The sequence below is a fragment of the Macrobrachium nipponense genome, chromosome 44 (assembly GCF_015104395.2).
Source record: "Macrobrachium nipponense isolate FS-2020 chromosome 44, ASM1510439v2, whole genome shotgun sequence".
Lineage (NCBI taxonomy): Eukaryota > Metazoa > Arthropoda > Malacostraca > Decapoda > Palaemonidae > Macrobrachium > Macrobrachium nipponense.
The window spans coordinates 52,176,383-52,203,079 of record NC_087221.1 but is presented as its reverse complement, the minus strand read 5'-3'; the positions used below and the strand labels follow the sequence as shown (position 1 = coordinate 52,203,079).

The window sequence follows — 26,697 nt, the reverse complement described above, 5'->3', positions numbered from 1 at the left end:
GAAAGGAGGGATAGCAGATGGAATGAAATGCATGGAATGATTTATAAACATATTGACGCAGATGTCTTAGACGTGAAATGTCATAATAAGTCATTGCTCTGGTGAGTGCCAATGTGTCATAATTAGTGCTTTACTGTTGTATGCATTTAATCTTTGCTAGCACTTTATTTCACTGAAATAATTTCATAGATGGTTGAGGTTTTTACCGGTCATGTTTTGCATGTAAATTCAACATGATAGTTTTTGTTTTTGTTTACTTCATATGTATCGAGGATAGGAATTGATTTTAAAAAACCATAACTTTATCATTACCTATTCTCATAGTCGGGGCAAAATTACTGCTTTACGTATAAACTCACTTTTCAAAAGGTTTTTCAAAGTCAGTCACCGGAAGGTAGAATTCTCTATTTCCGACGAGCTTTCCATTAATCATTTAAACTCGCATCTTTAGAAGGAGCTCATTTGTCATCAATTGGGGGTGAAGATCACTGGCACGCATTTCAAATGCGGGAACTGGGATTTATTTGGGCAAACTTTCCCATCTCTCTCTCTCTCTCTCCTCTCTCTCTCTCTCTATTGAAAATACAAATTAACTCGTTTGATCGCGTATACTGGACCACATTCACTTCATATTTGACTTACCACCACCATAAGGTGTTATCAAAGCTGATGCACCTTATGTGACGTAGTAAGTCATTTTACGACATTTGTATTGTATGGAGAGCGTTCCTAAAGGCAACGATAGTGATTTTTTTTTATCATTCAGTGGTACCAGATACCATCTGGTTATTGATTAATAATTCTCAGAAGTTTGTATTATCCAGTAGACGTATCCATATATGTTAAAATGTATACCACATTTTAATGACTGGTGGTTCAGTATACAAAATAGCCGAGATCTTGGATTTTTATTACCCTTTCAGCATGAGCTTTTATAGCTTGATTAAGAGTTTGCTAACGATAAATGTACTCTCTCTCTCTCTCTCTCTCTCTCTCTCTCTCTCTCTCTCTCTCTCTCTCTCTCAAACTTTTCCCCCTGAGTAACATATCTTCCTGGAAGCTTAAAATGTATGTGATCCTATTGGCGGCCTTTACAACACCCAGAATTTTCGGAGTTGCAAAACTATCGTAAAAGAATAGAAGTCTCACGCCGAGAATTTGTGATATGACTTCTTCAGGAGACGCCTTGATGGGTTGTAACATGAGTATAACGGAAGACTTATTCGCTCTTAATGTTATATATATATGATATATATATATATATATATATATATATATATATATATATATATCTTCGTTGAAAGCTGTTTTATTTTCTCTCCCTCTCTCTCTCTCTCTCTCTCTCTCGCCTCTCTCTCTCTCTGTCTCTCTCTCTCTCTCTCTCTCCTTTATAAACGTGAAGAAACTTTTTTTTTATTCGCACCCAAGTCACGGTCTAGAGTAATAAAAATGTTATTTTATTGTACATTCTCGCATTTTGAAGTATATACTCTCTCCTCTCTCTCTCTCTCTCTCTCTCTCTCTCTCAGCACTGGTGTTGGGAGAATAAGTTGAGATCTTCTGGTTACGCATAGCCATCTATATTCAGGCGGATAGACATGTGCAAAGAAAAAAAAAAAACGTAGTTTGTAGTCGGGGCATCCAGCAGCCATATATTGGGCAAAATACTGACTGTACGCTTCTCGTATATCACCCAGTGGGACCAATAACTTACCTGCTATTTATGGTTGTTTACTGGTTGTTTACTACCGCTGTTCAATACAAACAAAAGGTGGAGGGGAACGGAAATGACAAATAGGGGGATGATAAGGACAATGATGAACGTATGTTTTGTTTTAATTTCTCTCGGGTCTTGCTTGTTTGGTTGGCATGTTTGACGTTTATCCATAAACTTTACAGCCAGAAGGGACAGTTACCTCCAAGTTTATGGGATACGAAGATGCAGTGTGCTTCATTTTCTGCTCCCTGTATTTGCAGACGTAGCAATCCGCGTACTGCATGACTTCAGTGCCACCACCCTTTCTGAGGGCCCCTCTCATAGTTTGTGATAAAAAATTCGTGTTATATAGTTTTGTAGGTCTTTACATGTATGGAGTGTTACTCACTTATTAAGGTAATAATACAACAATAATTACAGGACCTTAATAATGAATTGTTCCGGAAAGTATTTGTAGAGATATTACGTACTTTATTTTTTTACTTATTTTTTTTCATTGATTCCAATTTATTATTATGTGGTTGTTCTCTTAATATCACCGCACCGACAATATATTTCTCCATATTAACCCTATTCAAATCCTCTATTCCCGTAGTTGTATGGCATAGTCAGCAAATTTATTTAGCAGCCTAGATGATATTCTTTCCGGACGCTGCCTCCGCCATCTCGCTCTGCTAATTTGGTGGGCTAAGACTTATCCGTTGTTTCTCAAGCTTTTGTCGTGAGTTCTTTAATAACTTTTTAATAAATTCGTTCCTTATTTGTTATTTCCATTGACGTCATAAATGATTTTTTGTCACTTCCATTTACGTCATCAATGATTTTTTGTCACTTCCATTTACGTCATTAATTATTTTTTATTTCATTTACGTTATAAATTATTTTCATAAATTATTATTTATTTTTTTTTATTACCTTCGCAACTTATTCTGAGAAGGTACTGTCGCATGGAAGGGATTGCCATTTGCACAGTATCTGGAAAATAAGAAAAATTCCCAACGATTGCAGAACTTTGGTCGTTTTAGCGTCATCAAATATTAATACTAATACCAATATAAGATGTCATCTGTCACTGGCTTCATTATGGTTTCATTAGTTGCAGGTTTCAATCAAGGAGATGGATTCAGCGCAATGCGACTCCAGTATTCTTACCTAATGACTCTTTTTTTATATAAAATATCCTCGCATATTGTTTATCATTTAATCAAGGCATTTTGTTTTATCTGACTCCTTCTTAGAAACAGGTCTTTTTCTCGGGAGACATCAAAGACATCAGTGTATGTTTAATAGCAAATAGCGAGCACCTCTTGAAGACGGAAAAAAAAGTCTCGTATAGAAAATATGTATCAGACGAATCCAGCGAAAATCCCATGCAATTTGAAAACCCCCACTACCACCACACATTTTTTCCAACCACACCACCCACACACACCCCCCACACCCGAGGAGAGAGAGAGAGAGAGAGAGAGAGAGAGAGAGAGAGAGAGAGAGAGAGAGAACCCTTGTGGAAAAACAGGCGTCGCTTCTGGAAGGGTCCAATTGTCATTATTATTATTATTTTTTTTTTTAATTCGGGTAAAATCTCGTTGTTTTATGAGGTTGACAGGGAACTGCATATTGCAGGGCGGAGACCTTGACGGCAGGAGGCGGGTGGTAGGGGGATTGACTGCTGCAGATCAGTAGGAGGAGGAGGAGGAGGAGGAGGAGGAGGAAAACGACGCTGCAGTTACGTGCTTGAACATACTCAACTCTTCCTTGGAAGTCGCCTTTTTTGACAGCTTCGTACACTGCATCGCGGGGTATGCGATGACGATCTTTTGCTAATTCACGTTTATCCGTTGGGCAAGCACGCGACCCATTAGCGGATAATACGTAATCTAGGTTCTTTGTAGTCTTAGCTGGTCTCTCTCTCTCTCTCTATCCATTTTTCATCTTATTTTGGTACTAAAAACCCCGTTTTTCCGAACTAGAATCCAATCTTCAGGTTACTTCGAAAAGGAGCATTATGAAAAAAAGACAACGAATATGCGACGATATTCAGAATTTTTGTGATGCGTTGGTGTGATTGTGTTCTCTTAGCCCAGGTTGTATTACCTTTGAAGCTCTGGGTTGTACAAAAACTATTAACAAGTTTTGAGTATGGGGGCTAGAAGGACTTGAAGAAACGTGAAGGAATGCTTTATTTTAGTTATATATATTTCAGTGTTGTAGCGTTTATGCAAAGATCGATCAAGAAGGGGTCTGGAATTCCAAATGTTCTTACGCAGCTTAGGAAGTAAATCAACGAAAAGAATGGAAATGGGAGAAATGAACGGTTTAATGCTGAAAGGAGCGTTGCTTACGAGTTCTGAAGAATAAAAACCGTTTGTGGGTGATTACAGTATCCCTATCTTACGTTGTGTCGTTATTCCCCTTTTCTCCCCCCTCCCCCCCCCCCTTCTTACTTCTGAATCGAAGCCTTGATGTCCTTCACACGGAGAAGTGAAGTTTTGTGTCTTCCAGATGAAATGTCTCGACGTCATGACACTTGTGACTTTCAATTCTGCGTCAGTTTCTCTATATTCCTTTTTTCATTCCCATTCCAGCATTTGGATCTGGCCCATTCCCAAAATCTGCTCCATCTGATACTCGTGGAATTGTGCCAATATTCGTGACCCTGTTTCTGAAATACCTCATTTAAACTCATCATTTTAAAACAGTTCTTCGCAACAAGGTACCAAAATGTTTTATATAAAATGCTTGTAAAATATAATATATATAATATATATATAGATAATAATAATTATACATATATATATATATATATATATATATATATATATATATAAATATATATATATATATATATAATATATATATATATATATATATATATTGCCTCTGTGGACCTAAGCAGTGAATTAGATACGTTGTAGTTAGTCCACTGTAGTTGGTTGCAGCCAAAGTGGGATATGGACATATACTTAGCAACCTCATCTTAAAATATTTGCTAAAATCGGAAGGTTGACGCCTGAAACCCGGATAAAAGAGGAGGGTTAAGGTGAGGATTGGCATTCTTATCACGATGTAAATCAATGGGTTACAGTGAGGCTCGAAAGCCAGCATGAGTAGTCGAGTAGGAGTCGATAGATAAAGTGAATGTTGAAAGGTAAAAATTGCACGCTCTCGTAGTTTTTTAATCTTCTCGATCACGCGAAAATAAAGTTAAAACTGCATTAGCCTCCTATCAAATCCTTGACCTGACTGCCATCTTTTATCAGATTCGTTCTAAAAAAAAAAAATTACATCGAACTGAATGCAGCATTCCAGAAGGAATCACGCCGACACCCCTCTGTGATCTTTCAGGCCTCGTTATGACCCATTGACATAAGTTTCAGTAACGGTCACGTGATTTTATACGCTGGCGGCGTCTGGCAATTCGTGGGTAGTCAGTCGTCCATCTGAAAATTCCTTGGGGAGAAATCCCAGGCAAGTCCCCCTCGCCCCCCCCCCCCCCCCCCCCCCCCCCCCCCCCCCCCCCCCACCCCCCCCCCCCCCACCCCCCCCCCCCCCCCCCCACCAACCACAATTCTTTTAATGACTCTGAAAAGAAATGGAGTGAATGACAAATGAGCTTCGGGAGCTAAAAATAAATAGAATATTAAAGTCGAAATGATCTGCGAAAAAAGTTTTTTCTTTGACGCAATAATATCTTCATTAATTTGAGATAAGGCATTAAGAGTCTCTCTCTCTCTCTCTCTCTCTCTCTCTCTCTCTCTCTCTCTCTCTCTCTCATCACCGGTTCATTCGTTTTAGAATGAGTCAGTTAGTTCCTTTCATACAACTTATCGTCAGTGACTGATCTTAGAACATTTTCTTGGAGATCCATCTTATTCTTATACGAAGGTTTTGTCATCAGCATAACTTCCACAAGCCTTATTGAAAGACAACCAATCGTATCCTAAAGTCTTGTTAGTATCAATCCGTTTTTCCTCAAAACATTATGTATGCAAATCTTTAGCCTTTCAGAACCCATCTCGTAAATCTGCATCTTGCGAATATTATACCTCTCGACGTATACTCTTTTGGCATAGGCTACTTTTCTGACGGATTTATTTGGTTTTAGCTTCTTCTTCTTCTTATATATTTTCCATCTAGAACTGAAATGTGGACGTCGCTGGGAGATCGCCAGCTGTCTCTTGGACTCACTCTAAGATTTTATACAGTTTTTCGTCTTCGTCAGCTTTGGTACCGTTATCACTTTCACATTGTAGCTTTTTTTTTCTATACTTTTGAGCTTTTCTCAGCAGTCGTAATATATTAGTATGTTAACTTGTATAACAAAAATAACATATTCATTTGTTCGCCGAGTTATCTCTGTTTTTATTCCTGTGTATTTTTCATTTTTCCGTTTGTTAGTTTTTATCACATGATAATTTCTTTAACATGGAGGCGTACTTTGCAAATGTTTAGCCTTTTGATTGTGCCATGTGGATGTTTGGTCGGTTTGAGCGATGATGATAAAGTTAACAATAACAAAACTATTTCTGCTTTCCTGCTTCCCTTCCATCTAGGAACTATTACCATAATTCTCTTTAATTCTTTGTTTTTCCGTTTCCCTGCCGGCATAGAACTATAACCATAACTCTCTCTCTCTCTCTCTCTCTCCTCTCTCTCTCTCTCTCTCTCTCTCTCTCTCTCTCGTTGTTGATAACAAAACCAATATTAGATTTTTTTCCTGAAATGACTCTTACTTGTCTGACTTTTCGAGAGTTGTATGTAATGATGTGGAGGAAGTTCTGGTCTCTATTCTTCTCGTTCTTCCTAATATCTTTTGTAAAGGAGAATCTGATCATTATTCCCAATCTTTCTAAGTTCTAATGGCGTGGCTAAGAATCCCTCGCACCATTCACAAAGCGAATATGGAACTTTGTTCATTCTTTTGTGCTCCCTGAATCAGTGACCTCTCGTTCATTTCAGAAGAGCTGCCCCTTAACCTACGCCTCTCTCTCTCTCGGTGACCTTGCATGATTTGGGCAAGCTTGCCCTTCTCAGTTGCTTCAGTCCGGTTAGAATCAGACGGTTAATGGATTCGCTGCCAAAGGCTTCCAAAACACACTCGGAATACGTCACAGCTTTGGCGCAGCCGAAAGCACGAATATTCGTTTGGTCAAGGTGTCGTAAAAAAAAAAAAAAAGTCGAAAGAGGTCCTGCGTGGGAAATGATTTTTCCCCGCTGACAGATTGGCAAACGGACCAGCACAGAGCCATCTATATTTTCGATTAATGTCACTAATAAACTCGGGATGATGACATTATAAATTTTTTTTCGGACATGAAAACGAAACATGATATATATTTATGTCTTTGTTGGACCCGTAAAAGGAGACCTCGTTTGTAATAAACGAATTGTTATGGCTCCAAATATTTAGTGTTTGTTGACTGCTGATTTGTTTATCTTAATTTTTTTTATTTTATATCTGCATATTTCTCTGCTTATATCTGTTTCTTGTATTTCTGTTATGCTCATGTGTGGCAGTTTATAGTTTTTAGAAGGTTTTCCATCAGTTACTTTTCTTTTTTAGGCTTATTCCATATGAGCGCACGCATCATCATCATCATCATCATCATCATCATCATCATCATCATCATCATCATCATATAATAATAATAATAATAATAATAATAATAATAATAATAATAATAATAATAATAATAATAATAATAATAATAATGGGGCAGGAAGAGAAATAGGGGGAAATACTGCTGGCATGAAGGTCTAGATATTACCAAGGTTTTAAGATGAATGGGAATATATGTCTTAGCTAGATATAGGACACAGTTTCTCTCTCTCTCTCTCTCTCTCTCTCTCTCTCTCTCTCTCTCTCTCTCTCTCTCGTTCTTCGTTTTTCTCACGGAGATTCTCGCACCAAAAATTTTAAGCTGCTCGGAGCAGCAGGAAGGAGGAAGAAGGTGTATATTTAATTACAGAGGCGACTAAACTTGGCCCCATCTGACATCCAGGAGGTTATGATGAAAAGTAAACGAAAGTCTGCGACGACCGACGCTGAGGAGGGAAGTCTTGAGGCGAAGGTAGAATTTCTTAAATGTAGGAGGAGGAGGAGGAGGTAAAATTTCCTTGATGGAGAATAATAATAATAAGAAGAAGAAGAAGAGGAGGAGGAGGAGGAGGAGGAGGAGGAGGCAGGAGGAGGAGGAGGAGGAGGAGGAGGAGGAGGAGGTAAAATTTCCTTAATGAAGAAGAAAAGAATTTAAGAAGAAGAAGAAGAAGAAGAAGAAGAAGAAGAAGAAGGAAGGAGAAGAAACCGAATGAGAAGAGGAGAGGTAAAATTAGGAGCTTACTGAGAAGAAGAAGAGAGGAGGAGAGGAAAAATTTCTTTTAATTGAGAGAAGAAGAAGAGAAAAGCCAATGAAAGAAGAAGAAGAAGAAGAGGAGGAGGGAGGAGGTAAAATTTCCTAATAATGATAAGAAGAAGAGAAGAATAAGAAGAGGAGGAAGAAAAAAAAACAAGAAAAGAAGAAGGAAGGAAGAAGAAAAGAGGATGGAGGAGGAATTTGGAGGTAAAATTTCCTTACTGGAGAAGAAGAAGAAGAGGAGGAGGAGGAGGAAAAAAAAAAAAATTTCTTTATTGAGAAGAAGAGAAAAGAAGAAGAAGAAGAAGAAAAGAAAGAAAGAGGAAGGAAGAGGAGGAGGTAAAATTTCCTTATGGAGAAGAAGAAGAAGAGAAGAAGAGGAGGAGGAGGTAAAATTTCCTTAATGGAGAAAAGAAGAGGAAAAGGAGGGAGGAGGAGGAAAAAATTTCCTCCTTATTGAGAAGAAGAAGAAGAAGAAGAAGAGGAGGAGGTAAAATTTTTCCTTAATGGAGAAGAAGAGAGGAGGAGGTAAAAATTCCTTAATTGAGAAGTAAGAAGAAGAAGAAGAAGAAGAAGAAGAGAGGTGGAGGAGGGGGGGGGAGAGGAGGAGGAGAGGAGGAGGAGGAAACAGACAAAGGGAAACAAGAGAAGAAGAGGGAAAGAAAAGAGGGTAACCCCCGAACCGGAAAAAAAGCAAATTAGATAAGGGTGAAAGGCAGGCAAAATTGCATTATTTAAGAATTAAGGAAAGATAAGCCAGAGGAGGACGCAAGAGGAAGTGGAAGTGGATCGTATTTTTAAAACAAGTGGATGGAAGCAGGAGAGGAGAGTGAATAAAGTAAAGGGGAGTTAAGTTTGGAGAAAGAATTGACATAACAAATTAAGGACTGAAGCAACGTTGTATTTGAAAATGGGTAGGGAACGCGAAGAAAGGTCACTGGGAGGAGCAGAAGCAAAATGCATTTAAAGGAAGAGAGAGAGAGAGAGAGAGAGAGAGAGAGAGAGAGAGAGATTCTAATTAGACTAAAGTTGGGTCACGATGGCAAAGGACCTTCACTTTCAAAGTTCAGTGATAAAAATAAATAATGTTTTGCATAATATATATAGATGGGGTGGGAAATTGTTCAGGTAACATTTGAGAAATATGAAACAACCCAGGACTGTTTTGAACATTGTGATAGTTTTACCGATAGATTTTAAAGTTGAATCCCGATTGAAAAAATCATCAGTATTAAAATGCAACACTGGACTAGATACTATATATATATATATATATATATATATATATATATATATATATATATGTATGTATATTAATTGAAAATTAATAAGGTTCAGTATGACTACGAACAAATAATTTATAAATGCGTGGAAAAAAGTTAACTATCGACTTAACGTGGAGAGAGAGAGAGAGAGAGACGCGATTTGAGGAAACATTCGAGCTTCGAAGGGGAACATAAAAGAGAGAGAGACAGAGCTTTTTTTTTGCACACTTATTATGAGTATACCTCTATACCTTAAGCACTGTAGGCATTACTTAAGGTTCTTTGCAGCGTCCTTTCGGCTCCTAGCTGCAAATCCTTTCATTCCTTCTACTGTACCTCCGTTCATATTCTCGTTCTTCGATCTTTCCTTCCACCCTCTCCTAACAATATTGTTTTCATAGTGTAACTTCGAGGCTTTCCTCCTGTTACACCTTTCATACCCTCTTAATCTTAATGTCCTCATTGGTCCCAGCGCTTGGCCTTTGGCCTAGGATTTTTGGTCCACTCCATTCCAAGCCCTTTTGAATTCATCTGTCTAATGATCAGTTTGTGGTAGTTCAGGTAAGTTTTTCTATAATCGAAATTTACGTCTCCCGTTTTCTGTTATTCCATAATCGAAATTGACGTTTCCCGTTTTCTGTTTCCCAACCAGATAAGAAAATGCATCGAAGAATTATTTATACCATTCCCTTCGGTTTGGCCAAGCCTTCCTCGTTCGTCACTTTCCAACAGCTGGACAAGCGTCTGTGATTTCCCTCAACAAGGCTCTGCATCACGCAACGCGGCTGTCTTTTTTTTCCGACATACTAGTGCCTGCCACTAAGGGGGATTATCCAGTGGAAAAACATTGGAATTTTACCTGCGTGAGAGGTTCCTTTTATCCCCGGTAAATTTGCCTTTGTAGTAAAGCGAAGAGACGGGTTTCTTTGTCAAAGAACAGGGGAACATTTTCTTGCAACAATTGCTTTTCATTTAGTTTACGTTTTCGTACAAAAGGAGGACTACTTGCCTGCCTTTTATTCCTGTTTACTCTGTATGTCAATCTCAAAATATAATAAAGTGAGGAATAAAAGCTCTTAAATTGTGTTAAATGTGTTTGTGAAATTAGATGAGGGGACTTAGGCTTACGATGTTATTTTATCCCTTATTTTTTACATATTTCTACCGAACGTATTAGGGGGAGCTGTTTTCACACGATGAAAAGTAGCTTTTGATAACATAGTCATAATGTAATTTGCGTCAAAATATTTTGAAGCCAAAGATATTAATCTTCAGAATATATGATTATATATCATTAGGCTATTCTTTATTGGAAAATATGAACTATTAGCACAGCGACGACGATTAGTGGTGTCCTTGGAACATTCAATCTCTCTCTCTCTCTCTCTCTTAGCAAAAACAGTAGTCGTCTCTCTGTGGTATATCATCAAAAGTTCTTTTAAGAAAAAATAACTTTTGTCCTCTAGACGATTCTTTCATCTCCTTCACTCCTATGGTACTTCATCACGAGTTTTTTCCCTCTCTTCCTCCCCCCACCCCACCCCCTTGAAAAGGCTCCGCCTCCGTCGATGGTCTGTTTTCTGCTCAATTTCATTTTGTAGTGGCTCAACGCTATGTGACTCCTCTTCCAGTGTTTTTTGTCGTCATTGTTCATATCCCGTTTCTTTAAAGCAAAATAATGTTCCCTAGAAGACGGTAACTTGAACCTTCGTTTAAAAAAAAAAAAAAAAAAAAAAAAAAAAAAAAGATTCCTTTGAGAGTCTCCGAATTCATTTGCTCATTGTGTGGGAGCCGTGGCTGTTTTGTCAGCATGATGATTACACATTTTCAGTATGTTTTATTTTGCTTCTAATCCTTAGTATACTTCAATAAATTCCCATCGTTGCCTTATCTTCAAGTTAGGATTTTGCCGCAAATGTAATTATACAATATATTGTTGAACGGTTATTCATTCGGTAGCCTTTTAATGTGACGTGTTTTCCATCAATATTGTTTGCCTTTTGGTAATGTTTAAATCAGATTCAATTCTCAATACAGAATCGGATTTGCTTTATCATTATCAAGAAAGTATTTTCATTATTTACACAAATCTCTATATAGAACTTGATTGTATTGTTCAACAATAGTTTCCTTACAAAGTACAGAAGTAAACTTTCAATGGGGCCCTTAAGATATTCAGTATCCAGTGCAACATTCCTTTTGTAGTAGAAAAAACTAATAAAAATCTCCCCCATTCACGCTGGATCATTGTAGATGCGAGTAAGGGAAAGTTCGTCGACTTCCATTTGTTCAAAGACCTCTCGGTATCTCGTCTCGTTGTTCTGGATGTCTCTGAGGCATTTGCTGGGATCGGACTTTCGGGATTTGCTAGAGAAACTTTTGCCGAGGATCGGACGCAGGCTTAAGCTAGTCAGAGTTCCTGCGCTACTTTGTCAAAATAAAAAAATAAAAAAATAAATAAAATCATCTAAGGCGCTCTAATAGCTCTTTCCATTTCCATCTGAAACACCGAGTGTTCTTTGTCAAATACTTTTCTTCTCCTAAACAACGCAATTTCAGATCGTCCTATAGTTTTTCGTGTGGGAAGGTGAAGTGCGGGGAGGACTTGGAATGGCTTTGGTCAGAGATGGAGAAATAGTTTTACTTTGCAGTAGAAGCAGTAAAAAGAAGACACGCATGAGTTGAACAGCTCGATATTCTATGAATGCTTTAGTATATTCTGCAGCGCGTTCCAGAACTCACTACAAACGCTATGGAACATTATTATGCTGCCTAATCACTATTCAAATTACCAGTACAGATAGCCTTAACGTTAAGTATTGAGATGATAATCTCCTGGAGACCTTAGAGGTATTCGCGGCCAAAGTTAACTAAGATTATTATGATAACCATACCTTTAATGATGATTGTCAGCACTTACGTGAAGAAGACCAACAGTGTGACTGTATTTATATGTACGTGTGCGTGCATTTCATTTTTTGGATTTGTCATAACCATGAAGGGAATTATTCTTTTAATCGATATGAATGAACCATGAAGGGAGTAAGTATTCTTATAATCGATTTGAATGCTCCTTATTTCATAATTTATTCATACTGACAGAAGGCCCCCAAACACCTCTTAAATTATTTTTCCATTCTCTGTTTCCTTAACCTCGATTATCCTTAAGCTTCTTCCTCCATCCAACTCGCTATAACCAGCTGAACAAGCTTCGTCATTCCACCCCCAGCCCCCAACTCTGCTTCGCAGCGTGAAACTGGAATAGTTTTTGTACAGCCCAGCGCAAGCCGTTGAAAGGGGATTATCCGAAATAAAAACAAGAGGAAGGTTTACCTGCATGAAATTCTCTTTTACGTACAGTATTAAAAAAAAAAAACAAGAAGAAGAAGAAGTTTACGTCCTCCTCCTCATGCCACCCATGATCAGATAATGGAGCTCCGAGCGTGGTCTTATCTCAGAAGGATTAGGTCTGACGGAAAGTTGCAACAAACTAAAGCAAGTTTCGAAGCTAGGTGCGTGGTTCAGTGGATTAAGTACGTTCTCCTTTCGGTTGCTAAAAGGAACGCCGAACGGTTACCTACAGCGCCTCAGTGGCGTGGTCGGTGTATGGTGTTGGCGTGTCACCTCGTTGGCCGCGAGTTCGATTCTCGGGCATTCCATTGAGGTGTGAGAGATGTGTATTTCTGGTGGTAAAATGTCACTCTCGACGAGGTTCGGAAGTCACGTAAAGCCGTTGGCCCCGTTGCTGAATAACCACTGGTTCCATGCAACGTAGAAACACCATGCAAAAAATAAAAAAAATGAAAAAGCCGAACGGTTACCTGCTTCCAATACATTATATTTTACTGTCTTTGTTTTCCGTCACCATTTTCCTTATCAGCTTCAAGGGACTAAAGGTGTTATGTAGTTTAATTCCCCCCTTCCTTGAGGTTATTATTACCTACAGTCATCATGATGTTTATCTTTAAACGATATCTATCCTAACTATACATACACACACACACACACAAACACACACACACACATATATATCACACACACACACACACACACACACACACACACACACATATATATATATATATATATATATATATATATATTATAGATATATATATATATACATATATACACACTGGAGTGGGTATAATTGGGTATAATTAGTGTTCAAAAGGCCGGGAGTCCTTTATTTGAACGTATCATCCATTTCTTGAACGAAAAAAAGTCGTCAGCTCTGTTGTATTTTCTCGTCAGTAGTTTTCCCCCGAAAGAATTCACTTCCATTGCGGATTTTTTATTTTTTTTATTTAATTTTTTATTTTGTTTTATTTTATTATTTTTTTGTTTTTTAAATTTTCTTTTTGAAGGATTTTACTGATTCTGGTTCTATCATCTGGTTGGCCGCGCGGTATGTGTTATCATAAATTTTCATTACCGGTTCTGGAAAGCGTTCAGGTGCCTAGAAAAAAAAAAAAAAAACTAACGTGAATTACGGCCATAATAACATTACTTGACCGGCGAAGGAGTTGGGTGTTGTTTTAGTTTTATTTTATTTTACGTTGCGCTCTCTACTTATATTTTTTGCCGGAGTTTATGTTGGGCGTTCGAGCTCCTCTTTTTGTTATAAATTTTTTCTCTTTAAATTTATGGGTAATGTTATTTCAGATATCGGCGCTAAATAAACTGCAGTACCTTAAGGTGAAACTCCTCTGCAGGAAATTAAAAGCTTTTTTTCTTTCTCTTTAAGTTTATGGGTAATGTTATATCAGATATCGGCCCTAAATAAACTGCAGTACCTTAAGGTGAAACTCCTCTGCCGGAAATGAAAAGCTTTTTTTGCATCTTCTTTCATCGTATGCCTTCCCACAGCGCTTCTCTGCCAGACAGTCCGAGGAACCGAGATGAATATTCAAGCTGGAAAATACTGGACTATACCCTGTTTTTTTTCATCTGTCCATCCGCCTGTGGTGTTTTCGTATGGTAACACTGCATCCCGGGCTTTAAATAGTTACTCTATGTGTAAGTTTTAGGTAAATAAAAGGATATCTGGGTGTACATTTCCAACTGAAAAGTGTTTTAATAATTTACTGTATGCGAATTACACCCTTAATTATTTAAAGCCGGGACGCAGTGTTACCATGCACAAACATCAGAGGCGGATGGACAGATGGGAAAAAACAGAGTATAGTTAAGATTTTTACATTTTCCCCCTATATGCCATGTAACAAACAGTGAATATTTAATCCTAAGAATACTATTTCATTTTCTGACTGAGTTTTAAAGTGTTATTTTATTGTAATCCCTAAGAAATGTAACAGCCTAGGCAACGCTGGTTACCCCCGATCAGCTGACCACTTATAGAGAGCCCAGACATCTGTTGGGCTGACAGCTTCATCCCAATTTTTGCTAACATGATCGGTTGACTAACGCCTTTCCAGGCCACCCTATCTTAAGAGGAAAAAGCTTATGATTAATATATATATATAGATATATATATATATATATATATATATATATATATAATATATACACGAATCGGTAACGTTACTGTCGTGTGGATTTCGTCCCTGTCCGCTGGAACGGTGGTTCGATCCCACAAGAGAACGAAATTATTATCAACTGAAAAATTCCCCTTCGGTTTACATATATGAAAATATATCAATTCCGAGGTAGAGCGAATTAGATATTAAAGGACATTTGTAGCTCGAATAATAATTTATATGAATCACGGTGATGTGATAATTATTCATTATATATATATATATATATATATATATATATATATATATATATATATATATATATACTATATCGCGTTGTTGCGTACATTTGGGTAGTTTATAGGGTAAAGACTTAATTCACTATCAAGAGGACTTAAGTTCGATTCCCGAGCTAGACGGAACAACATGGTCACGTCCCCATTGAACCCATTGACTGCACCCAAAGGATTTTAAACCCAAATAACTGAAGCAGGTCAACGTGGTAGTTAAACTTAGTTAAACAATTGTCGTGGGTCTCGACCAGGGAGGTAGATGGAAGTCCTTGTTTTCCACTGTATAGTGATAGTGCCTTCTTATACATCAGTATATGTACGGCCTCTTACGTACGCACGCGAATGTACGGTTTTGTAGGTATTCCCTCCATGAATTAAGTAGGGACCATTGAAGCGCATGCGCTCTAGAGGGAGCCAATGTTTGTTCCAGGGCGATGAATGGGAGGCAGTTCTTCACGTCGAGGCAATTCCACTTAGTACGTTAGCGAGAATTATTGCCGGTCGTTGCCATCTTCTTACATCAGGGAATGAAGTGCTGAAATGTGAAAGGTTTTTCGAATGCAGACCGGTTACGAGCGATCGACCTTTAATCTTTTTCTCTATTATCGGTATTCTCTCTCTCTCTCTCTCTCTCTCTCTCTCTCTCTCTCTCTCTCTCTCTCTCTCTCTCAAACACACGTATATATGAAACACCTTTCAGTCGTGTGCCATTATAGGGGGTGGCAGCAAATAAGGGCTTTATCCCAGTCCCTGTAACAGTCATCCTTTTATGTACTATAAATCAAGGAACACTCTCTCTCTCTCTCTCTCTCTCTCTCTCTCTCTCTCTCTCTCTCTCTCTCTCTGCTGAAAACTTACGAAACTCCAGCAGACACCTCTCTTCGTGACAGCCTAAGTTCATCCTAACAACTCATTAATTATAATTTTATCATTGTCGTCATGTTTTATAGTCTGCTCTTATCAGGATGACTTTGATTAAAGCCAGAAGTGCACGAGAGATGTTAATTTGATTCTGAATATCCACGGGTGCCATCATTGTTGGTTTCACGTCTGTATTAGTTCTGATGAGAAGTCGTCGTTGGAGGCTTTATTTATAGTTCTATTTATTCGTTGCATTTACGTAATGTTTGGACGCGTGAACCGTGACTTCAGTACATTGCTGCGTTCGGATTCCGCATACCAACACGCGACAGTGATTATTGTTATTTAACTCTGGCATTTTCTGTCATGCTTACGGTGTTTTCCCATCTTCTTTTTCACATTATTCCCTCTGCCAACAATCCGCGATAACTTCCGTTATCATTCTCGTATTTTGTCTATCCTGCTGCCTGTATTTCCTTTTACCAACAGTTCGCAGTAACGCGTGTTATTTCGATATTTGCTTTTTTTCTTTTTAAGATTCCTTATTTATTTTCGGGCCCGTAACGTTCTATATAAAATGATACTCGATTGCGCATGAAAGTCGTCCTCCGAAATTATCTGCCATATCGAAGGATGGAGTGGAACGTTTCGTGGCTAAATTGCTGCGCGTTCTGCATTTGCTCCTGCTGCTGCTCGTTTTTTGTATTCCTCCTCCTCCTCCTCCTCCTCCTCCTCCTCCTCCTCCTCCTCCTCCTCATGGTTATCAGCTTCTCTTTCTGTTTCTCCTTTATATTGAAAATTCATGGTGCGTATGAAAAAGTATGTAGTCTTTACAGATTCCATTATGAAAAGAGAATCGTTTAACGTCATGTGAAAAAAAAAAAAAAAAAAAAAGCAGAGGAGGGTCGACGTCTATTGAGGCCGAGTCACAGGTATAGAATATATCTGAATATCACTGCAGTAATTATATACAATCTTCAACAACAGTAAATCGTGAACTGATCGCCGACATTTGCGATGAAAAGAGTGGTCTACTTTTTCAAAATCTGGAAAGACAATGCAGTCAACACAAAAGCAACGCCATTGATCAGAACCTGTATGAGAATGCTTGTTATTGTCATCGATAAATGACCTCCGCCCTTTTTTTTTCGGTGGAAGTTATCTGATAGATGAAATGGTCCTATTGACTCTTATTTGATTCACCTCCTTGTTTCATGAATAGGTTGAAGGAGATGACCGAACAAAGGGGTTATTCTTAGAGCTGCGTTTGGTCGAGATGAACCAAGAGTATGAAAGTATCGGGGGCTGAAAGCAGTCAAGCAGCTGGAACAGAGGTTCTCAGTCTGGAGAGAGAGAGAGAGAGAGAGAGAGAGAGAGAGAGAGAGAGAGAGAGAGAGAGAGAGAGAATATGACAGTTATACAATATATGTTTATATTAAGTTGGTTCACGTTTTTACAAAAACCCTGGGTAAGGGTGAAGCAAGTTCATCATACAGTCATTTTATATTTGTATTTTTCATAAAACATATCATGGCCCCTGCGTAATATAATTTCCACTGTTCAGTTATTGATGGCTTCCATAATAATATTATTGGCATTCGTAACAATTGATTATATGTACTGAAGTGCTGCTTATAAGAAATAAACCGTAATATATTACCCTTCTCGAATGAGAGTGTCTGAAAGGGTTAAAGGTCGATGGTCTACTAATTCTAGGGTGACCTTTGCTTGGGAAAGTTTGAGTTGATTAACCTGAGCTTTGATATTTTCATTAGAATTAGTTATTAAATAATTGAATATTATTAGTATTCTGAAACAGGTCCTGTATTATCATATGATCATTACCAATAAACTAATATATTAAGCAGTACTGATTTCCGAAAGATAAAATTCTGGCTGTAATGGCAGATGATAACTCTGGATTGTAAAGGAAAACATGCTATAATTAGGACGAGAATTAATCACTCTGAGCTGGTCTGGGAAGGCAGGATGTGGGGGTGGAGTGTTGGCAGGTTGGGGGGGAGAGGGGGACTGCTTGATTAATTGGGCTAAAAGATGCTGGTGAAAGAGAGACATGATTCTTGTGTCCAGAGAATCTCCTCGTCCAGTGTGAGAATGAGGAAAAGTGAGAAAGGGAATCAACGCAGTTGTTTGTTTGTAAGGTTATTTTGGTGATATTGTTGAAGTGTTGCCTGACGGATTTCAGTGGAGGAAATTGGGTGAATTGTTTATATTATACCGTCTGGTGTATCCACTATATTTCAGAAACTTATTGGTGAAGTATAGTGATAGTTAAAGTATGCCAAAGGCTTGGAAAATTACGTCAAAATGAAGACGAACAAGAATTAAAACTGGCTGACAATCGGGATAATTTTTTTCCTCTGTCTTTTTCTGTAACTTACCTCAATATCTTAAAAATTACTACTAATATATATATTATTTTCACTCTTTTAGGAGAGGTGAGTCATGTCCACTACAATGTTTTAAGGTTTATTAGAAGCGATCTGAAGTGGATGATAATCTTTGAATCTTCCAATATGTAAGGTAAGTTTGAATGTCATAATCAAATGAAAATGACACCAGGTTATTGTAGCATTGAGGATAAGCCTTTGTCCTAGATAATTAGCAAAGTAGTTTTTCTTTAGTGATTACAATCGAAGCAAAGCCTACTGAATTATTTTCTGGACATTAATTCCTCGAGGGTTGTGGTGATTCACCTGACATATGGAATATTGTTCTATAGGAATTTCTATATAGGCCAGTCCTTTCGAATCTCTGCCCAGGGATTACAGTGAAATTTTAGAATCTCTCGTGGATTTTTAGGGCTTAGGTAAATTCCGTTTCCTCGTCGGATTACATGCATGTGGGCGTTTGATTTTGCATTAAGAACTCCCACGTGGGGGCCCACGCACTCTCGCGCGCAGAGATATGACACCTCTTCATCATTAGGAATAGCAAAATAGAAGAACGACACGGGGCACAATTTATGTAAATGTCATGCGAAGTTGTCTGCCGCAGGCCTTTGAACCGAGGATTGTTTGTATCTTTACCGAGGCACCCTGGGTGCCGTGTGAGAGTTGTATTTTTTATCGACGAAACGCGTTTGTCCTCGTTCTGTGACGACCTCCGGGTACGGGGCCATGGAGCGAGCATAATCCCCAAGTAAACAGGACACGCAATGAGCATAATTCCCGCTTGGAGACCCAGATCCCCTCGTTATCTCCCGAAGATGATTGAGTCTTCTTTTGTGGCACTCGGAAAAGTTGACGTAAATTTGGAAGATCTTTATTAGGATGTTGGTTCGGTTTGATCTCGGAAGTGAAGTCTCACAAAATATAGGTGTGTCTTCCCCCACAGAAAGCGTCATTTTACCGCCCTTTGAGCAAGAAACTGTGATTTAGCGAATATTTCCATCTTGAAGATTTCCATTTAGCTTCTCTTAGTTATTTTAATGCCCATGCTTCTATGATATATCGACTATGATTATACAGCGAGAAATTTATTGTAACAGGGTATAAAAGAAAAAAAAATTATGCCTGATACACAGGATTGAAAATGATTAGTGATAATTACAACAAATCAACAATGAATTCGTGCATAGTTTAAAGAAGGATAATAAGATTACAAGTAGCAGTCGGATAAGTTTCGAGATAGAAAAAAAATAATAAAAAAAATGGCTCGACGAGGCACGTACTAAGCCCCTCATTAGCGCGGTTGGTGTTGTGGGGGTGTCCATCAATGAATAATGTATCCAGAGTTTAATTACTCGTTTACGCTTGTACATTTCGTCTGAGTGGCACCCTTGCTCGATTGTATGCGCCTTTCGTCTGTCGTAAAGTTGTCATGACCATCATAATACGCCTGGGCTGTTTACGACCTTGGTTGGTTTGTTCGTGTTCTTGAACGTGCAGGGAAATTTTTCCCTTCCGGTTGCAACTGCTGTTATATTTTCATTTGCTCATATAGCGTTTTTGTGGAAGAAAATGATTGTGAAGCCAAAAAATATTTCTTTTGGCTATAAATAGGCATATCAGCCTGATTCTTTTTATTTTTTTTTTTTTTTGAAGCATTTGTTTTAAAGTAAATATTTTATACATTTACTTCGTGTGAGAAGAAAAATGGCAGTTTTTTTTTTTTTTTTTTTTTTTTTTTGTAGATATGCATATCAGGGAAAAACCTCCCCTCCAAAAAAAGAAAAAAAAAGCGGAAGCCAATATCTAAGAGAGAGAGAGAGAGAGAGAGAGAGAGAGAGAGAGAGAGAGAGAGAGAGAGAGAGAGAGTCAACAAAACGAAACGAGGACAAATGGCTTTTTATCTGTCGCTTCTCCTCGGAGCGAGAGATCCGAGAGGCACTTACCTGCATGCAGAGTGATGATGACGGAGGCAGTAATCAGCAGGAGACATCCTGCAATCATGGGACGCGCCCCCAGGATGGAGGGGCGTCGCATCCTTAGCCAGGGGAGGCAGGTCATTATTCTCCTGACGTCCTTCCGCTTCTTCTTCTTATTCTCCTTCTTCAGCAGCGCCACGTCGCATTCGTTTTCCTTCATTTATCCGAGTGCACGGGTGACTGTCAGGCTCGCGATTAGGTTTTCTTTCAAAAGGCCTTTTTTTCTCCGCCTTGCATTAGCTAAAAGCTGGTCATCTTCCTCAACTTTGATCCTTCCAGTGTCACATTTTTGTCCTTTTTTTTTTAAGAGACAATCACGGCATTAGGTGATGGGCGGGATTTTGATTATTTGTTTCGAAAGGCAAAGTTGGAGTTTTGATTATTAGTTGAATATGTTATATTAGTTTGATGATAGTGCTTAGTAAGAGATACATTCGTACGCAGTAAACGATCATGCTGCCAGTGGTGGAGTCGGCGTTTGAAAATCAGATATATAACAAAAGATTGATCAATGCTACTTTCCAAAATTAAACATTATTGTCATTATGTATTCAATGTTCCTTTCCGAAATTAAACATTATTGTCGTTATATATTTTCAATGTTCCTTTCCAAAATTAAACATTATTGACGTTATATATTTAATGTTCGTTTCCAAAATTAAACATTAGTGTCATTATATATCCGTTTTCGTTCGATAAACTATCGCACCGACAGCTTAATAATAGCCCGTTTCAGTCCATTTTCACGTCAGAGAACTCTTCCAGAAACCATCATTTCAAAGGGAGGACCCACGGAACGCCTAAATCGACGCTGCTGGTGTACACGCACCTCTCATTGCAGCGTCGAAGGAGGAGCAGCAGCAGCAGCAACGCCCACGCAGCGGTACTTCTGAAGATTTACTCTTTCTCTCTTTTTCTCTCTCTCTCCTTCCGTCGGCGTCCAATGCTTCCCACGCACGCAAGCAAGCTCGGTCTCAAGCATTCTTTCCCCTGCAAAGGAAAACAAGCATTATTGGTATTAGACCGTTCAAAGGGATATAAATTTTTTCTCGGACTTGTTAGCATAATGGAAATGCAGTGAAATGCAGCGTTGGAAATGTGGAGTTGTTATAACCATTTTTTTGGAGTTTTTATGTTATGATTGCTTATTGGTTATTAGGGGAAATTTTGACCCAGACAGGTTTGGAATAATTCTTATTGGCTATTGTGAAAATTCAATTTTTTTATGTCATAGATAGATTTTATTTTTTATTAATTCATTTATTGTTTCGTATAAGAAAGGAGAGTCTAAACAAATAAAGGCAAAAACAGTTTTCTTTAATTGTTTCTTGTAAGAAAGAATATCTGACTTACAAGGGGACTGAAAGACAAAAACAGTAGTTAATAAAAGATAAACCGAAGTAAAAAAAAAATAAATAAATAACTTTTCTTATCTCTCTGTCCCATTGTGTGTTTCACTATTCGTGACCATTCAAACAATGAGGCCTAATAAAACGTTTTACAGAGGCCGTTGTTATTATAATAGCCTATAACGAGGTATAATGAATTTGAATGGGTTGCATTTCGTTACATTGGTAGTGCCATTAGGGTGGAATGCATTTACAGATAACGAAGCCAGTATCGCTTTTTGATGTGTTTTTGAAGAACACAAATTTTATGCTGTTGTTGTCTTTCATTTTTCTCTCTCACTTCTCTGATTCTTCCTCCTCCTCCTCCTCCTCACCATCATCATTGCGTTCCTTTTTTTTTCATTCAAATTGCCGTTTTCCCAGGAAAGTCTCTTAAAAGTGAGGTTTCAAGCCACCTCACCCTAGCTCACAAAATGCCAAAAGGCTGACTTGCTCACCGCGTCTGATTTTTCTTGGTGGTCACCCTTCCAAGCACCGACCAGATCAAAAGGTGCCTAACATCCGTCAATCTGTTCGATAGGATGTATGGCGTGCGAGCTAATTTTTCTAAATGGTCTGGCTCGCATTTTACGGAAATTAGAGCTGCTTCGTTATATTCACTATCACGATATAAACTAGGGAAATCTAGAACACGGTTATTAAGAGTTTCCTTTTTTTTTTAGTTTATTCCTTTATCAGAATATGTAAAAGTACAGTTAAGTTTACATTATTGTATTATGAAAAAGGACGATGAAATGCGGAAATATTAATCTTCCATTTATAGCAATGGATTCCCGAAGTTTTAAAATCCTCGGGAAGATAAGAATTGGGGATAACTTTTACCTCCACTCCGGACAAAGCCTTCGGCACACACACACACACACACCATCCTTTGGAACAACGCAACTGACAGCGATTAGACACAAAATGGAACTTCTACTCTTTGAGCTTATGACCTGCATTCAACTTGGAGGCAAAGATATTAAGGGTTTTCAAGGCCAAGTCTAATGGGACCCCGAGAGGCACTGAGGAGTTAAAAAAGGCCCGTAATTATGAAGTAACAGTGATTACTATTTCGTGCGTTAGGTAATCGTTGCTGGATTCACCCTTTTTATTTTCAGCATTGGCCTCGATTTGGTGCAGCAGGGGAATATATTGAATATTTACCTAAAATATGATTACTCGAAGGTATTAAATTATCAAATGAAAACACACGGATAAGTCGATCCACGTGAAGAAAATAAATTTTTTTTTTATAATTAATATCTTATTAGAACCAGAACGAAGCGGAGGTCATATGATATAACTGAGGTCGTCATGTCACCCTGGGGTAACTTTGTTTAATTGCCGATGGTAACTTGTATCTCATCCATTCAGTCTTAGGCCCAAGTAAAAGGACAAACAGTGCATTCCTTCTCTCTCTCTCTCTCTCTCTCTCTCTCTCTCTCTCTCTCTCTCTCTCTCTCTCTCTCTCACGTTTTCTACCATTTACAGGGAGCCGATTCCAATGAGGATTTTATCGTCGTCACATCCAGGCAAGAAGACTCTCTCTCTCTCTCTCTCTCTCTCTCTCTCTCTCTCTCTCTCTCTCTCTCTCTCTCTCTCTCTCTCTCTCTCTCTTCCGTTTCCTGGCCAATTTCCCGGAGATAATGCACTGACGTCATATAAAAATATACTGACCATCCTAGACAATTTCTCGTCTAGGCTATTGAAAAGGTGTCTTGAGGAAAGACAAGATTTAGTGACCTTAAAAAGACATATAACGGTTCCTTCGCCGATGTGAATGATGGTAATAGCTTGTGCAATCTATTTGTAATACAGAGACAGTTTTACTGATGTTATTGATGCGGGTAAAATAATGGCAAAGCATACACGCCCCGATACGGTCGTTTTATTAGTGCGATTCGCCAAGAGTTACGAGTTCTGGGGAGACAATACATTTTACTCTTTTTTATGTATGTATATACGTATTTATGTGTAATAGTAACTATTAATGAATGATAACACCCGAGTTTCCAAAACATTTCAACTCTCATTGGAGATAGTGTTAGTTTCCTTCTGCAACTAATTAGATAAAGGAAAAATTAGTGTTGGATCGAGCATATAAGAAAAATAGCCGCCATGTATGAACCTTCAGAGTTATCTTATATACTTTCTGCAAAACATAACAAAGAATGAAAGGTAACAATGTGGTTTTTCACGTTACTGGTTTACCCTACCAATGAGAGACTAGGAGAATATTTACTCCACCCTAGAATAGAATGTGTAGATAGTTGTCTTACCAGCGTGAGAAAGATTATGTCTAGGTTTACAGAGAGAGAGAGAGAGAGAGAGAGAGAGAGAGAGAGAGAGAGCCCTCAAGGTAACCCCATTTCCCCATATCTGAATAGCGGACAAAGGTTTAAGGAGCGTGTCTTCACAACGCCTTTGTGTTTCCTGTAGGTCACTTACCGCATGTAAGCCCTCAGGAGTCTCTCTCTTTCTCTCTCTCTCTCTCAATAAACCCAAGAGTCGCTTTTTTTTTCTGCCTCCCATAGAAACTGGAGTAGAGCACTTATCATCCAGCTTACAGTCTCTCACTTGAAAACCACTGGGATTAGGTTATGTAAGATTCATTATTCACAAACTCTTCGAAGAGGTATTGCTAAAAATCGACGCGCATCCAGATGTTTACCCGGCAGTACAAGTACTAATGACATCAGTTCCCCGAATGCCTGTGGGACTCAGAATAAGGGGTTCAGGTACTTGAGTATGCACCCTAATCAAATCACCTTCACCCTTAGAGTCAGAATCCTGTTTTGGTATAACAGATTGAGCATCGCGTCGAACGTTTCTCTGGATGTTGTCTTATTCCTTGTTGTTGGTGTGCTGTGGTGAGTGCTGTCTGTTTTCTAACTTCTTTTTTTTGGTGAGTGGTTTTTCCTTTGAATCTTATACTTTATTAATTAATTAACATAACGTAATGGCCTGTTATTCTTGTTTGTGTGGGCGAGGTCTGTCATTCTTGGTTGCTTTGTGTGGGTGAGATCTGTTATTCTTGGTTGCTTTGGATGGGTGAGGACTCTCTCGTACTTGTTTGATATTTCTCTCTCTCTCTCTCTCTCTCTCTCTCTCTCTCTCTCTCTCTCTCTCTCTCTCGTACTTGTTTGATATTTCTTGAATGTGCAGTTCTTTTTCTTTGGTATACGAGGCCGTAAATACTGAGTTTATTTGATGCACTCATGATCTTTTACCTGACCTTTCATCTTTATAAAGCTTGGGGAAGAAAAAGTGTTTGTTGTATTAATCCTGCTGAATTGAGGGTACCCATTTTAAGCAGTAATCCTTCAAACGACTTTGTCAAAGTTCTTCCTTTTGCGTCTTTGCTTGGCATTGCTTGAACTGCTCTTGAGATCATCGGGAGAGTTTAATTCCACTTTTCCAGGTAAACTATAAGTAGGAGAGAGGTGTGGATGTCTGCATATATATATAATATACTATATGTGTGTGTATATATATATATATATATATATACTATATATATATATATATATATATATATATATATATATGCTTAAAAAATCACAGTAGATGCACGTGACTTCATAAATAATGACATTGCTAAAGGATACTGATACTTATACGAAACTGAGGTCTGACCCTACACAGACAGTGAACTCCCATTTTAATAAACAAATTAAATCCATTTTGATGGGCTTGGACCATTTAATTAAACAATTTACACCGCAATGCGCATCCCTACCTTATATGTATGGTTTAGTCAAGACACATAAAATCAATAACCCTATCAGACCAATCATTAGTTCAGTGGGCTCAGTTACGTATAATTTATCTAAATGGCTTGTAAAAATTCTTACTTCTTTGGTAGGAAACATTTCTAACACGAATGTTAAAAACAATGTTATTTTATAAACAAATTGAATAGTTTAAATTTGAATTTTGATTTTAATATGGTTAGTTTTAATGTTGTCTCTTTAGATGACAACATTAGATGACAACATTTAGATGACATACTTGAATATTTGGAGGAGGAATTAGAACGTCATGACATTCCCTTAAGTGTGGCAAACCTCATTAGTCTCATAAGGTTATGTATCAAAGATAGTAAATTTTGTTTTAATGGGGAATTTTTTGTACAAAAGTTTGGCATGGCTATGGGTAATCCCTTATCTCCTGTTCTTAGCAATATTTACATGGAATTTTTTGAAACAAAACTCTTACCAAGAATTTTGCCCCAAAAAGTTATTTGGTTTAGATATGTGGATGATATCTTCTGTATTTGGCCAGTTCACGAAAATCTCCAGGAATTCCCTAATAATCTCAATAATTTAGTCCCTTCTATAAAATTTACTGTAGAGGAAGAAAGAAATTGTAATTTGAATTTTCTTGATGTAACTGTCCATAGAAATGATAGAAATTTCACCTTTTCAGTCTTTCGAAAATCAACTAACATTGCCCCTTTTGTTCATTACTACTCCAATCACCATCAAAATGTTAAATTCTCGGTTTTTTCTGGGATGTTTCTAAGGGCTTTACGTGTCTGTAGCCCACAGTTTATTGACGCTGAAATTAAAACTATTTATGATATTGCAATGAAACTTAAATACCCAAGGACCTTTGTAGATGTGGCATGGAAAAGAGCTAGAAAAACATTTTATTCAACTAATGACAAACTTGAATTTAGTAAGCATAACATTCTAAAATTACCCTGTGATGAAAGGATTGTTGTTTTCAGTAATATTAATGTCAAGAGTTTAGTTATCAAAAATTCTCCTAAAGATCTTCCAGGCTGTATATATGAAATTCCTTGCAAAAAGTGTGATAAAGTCTATAACGGACAAACCGATAAATCTCTTTCACAACGCCTCAAACAACATCAATATTCTGTGAGAACTGGGCAAATATCGAATGCATTATTCGTACATATGAGAGATTTAGACCATCCTATTA

The 26,697-nt window shown here is 38.0% G+C and overlaps 1 protein-coding gene across 1 annotated transcript in view; it reads right to left on the bottom strand.

The window, feature by feature from the left end:
• Positions 1 to 26,697, bottom strand: part of LOC135204372 (uncharacterized) — a 106,351-nt gene that overhangs the window by 68,086 nt on the left and 11,568 nt on the right. Inside the window, 1 exon segment of the mRNA XM_064234596.1 lies at positions 20,327 to 21,349. Coding sequence (XP_064090666.1) covers positions 20,327 to 20,519 — 193 coding nt within the window. The 5' untranslated portion in view covers positions 20,520 to 21,349.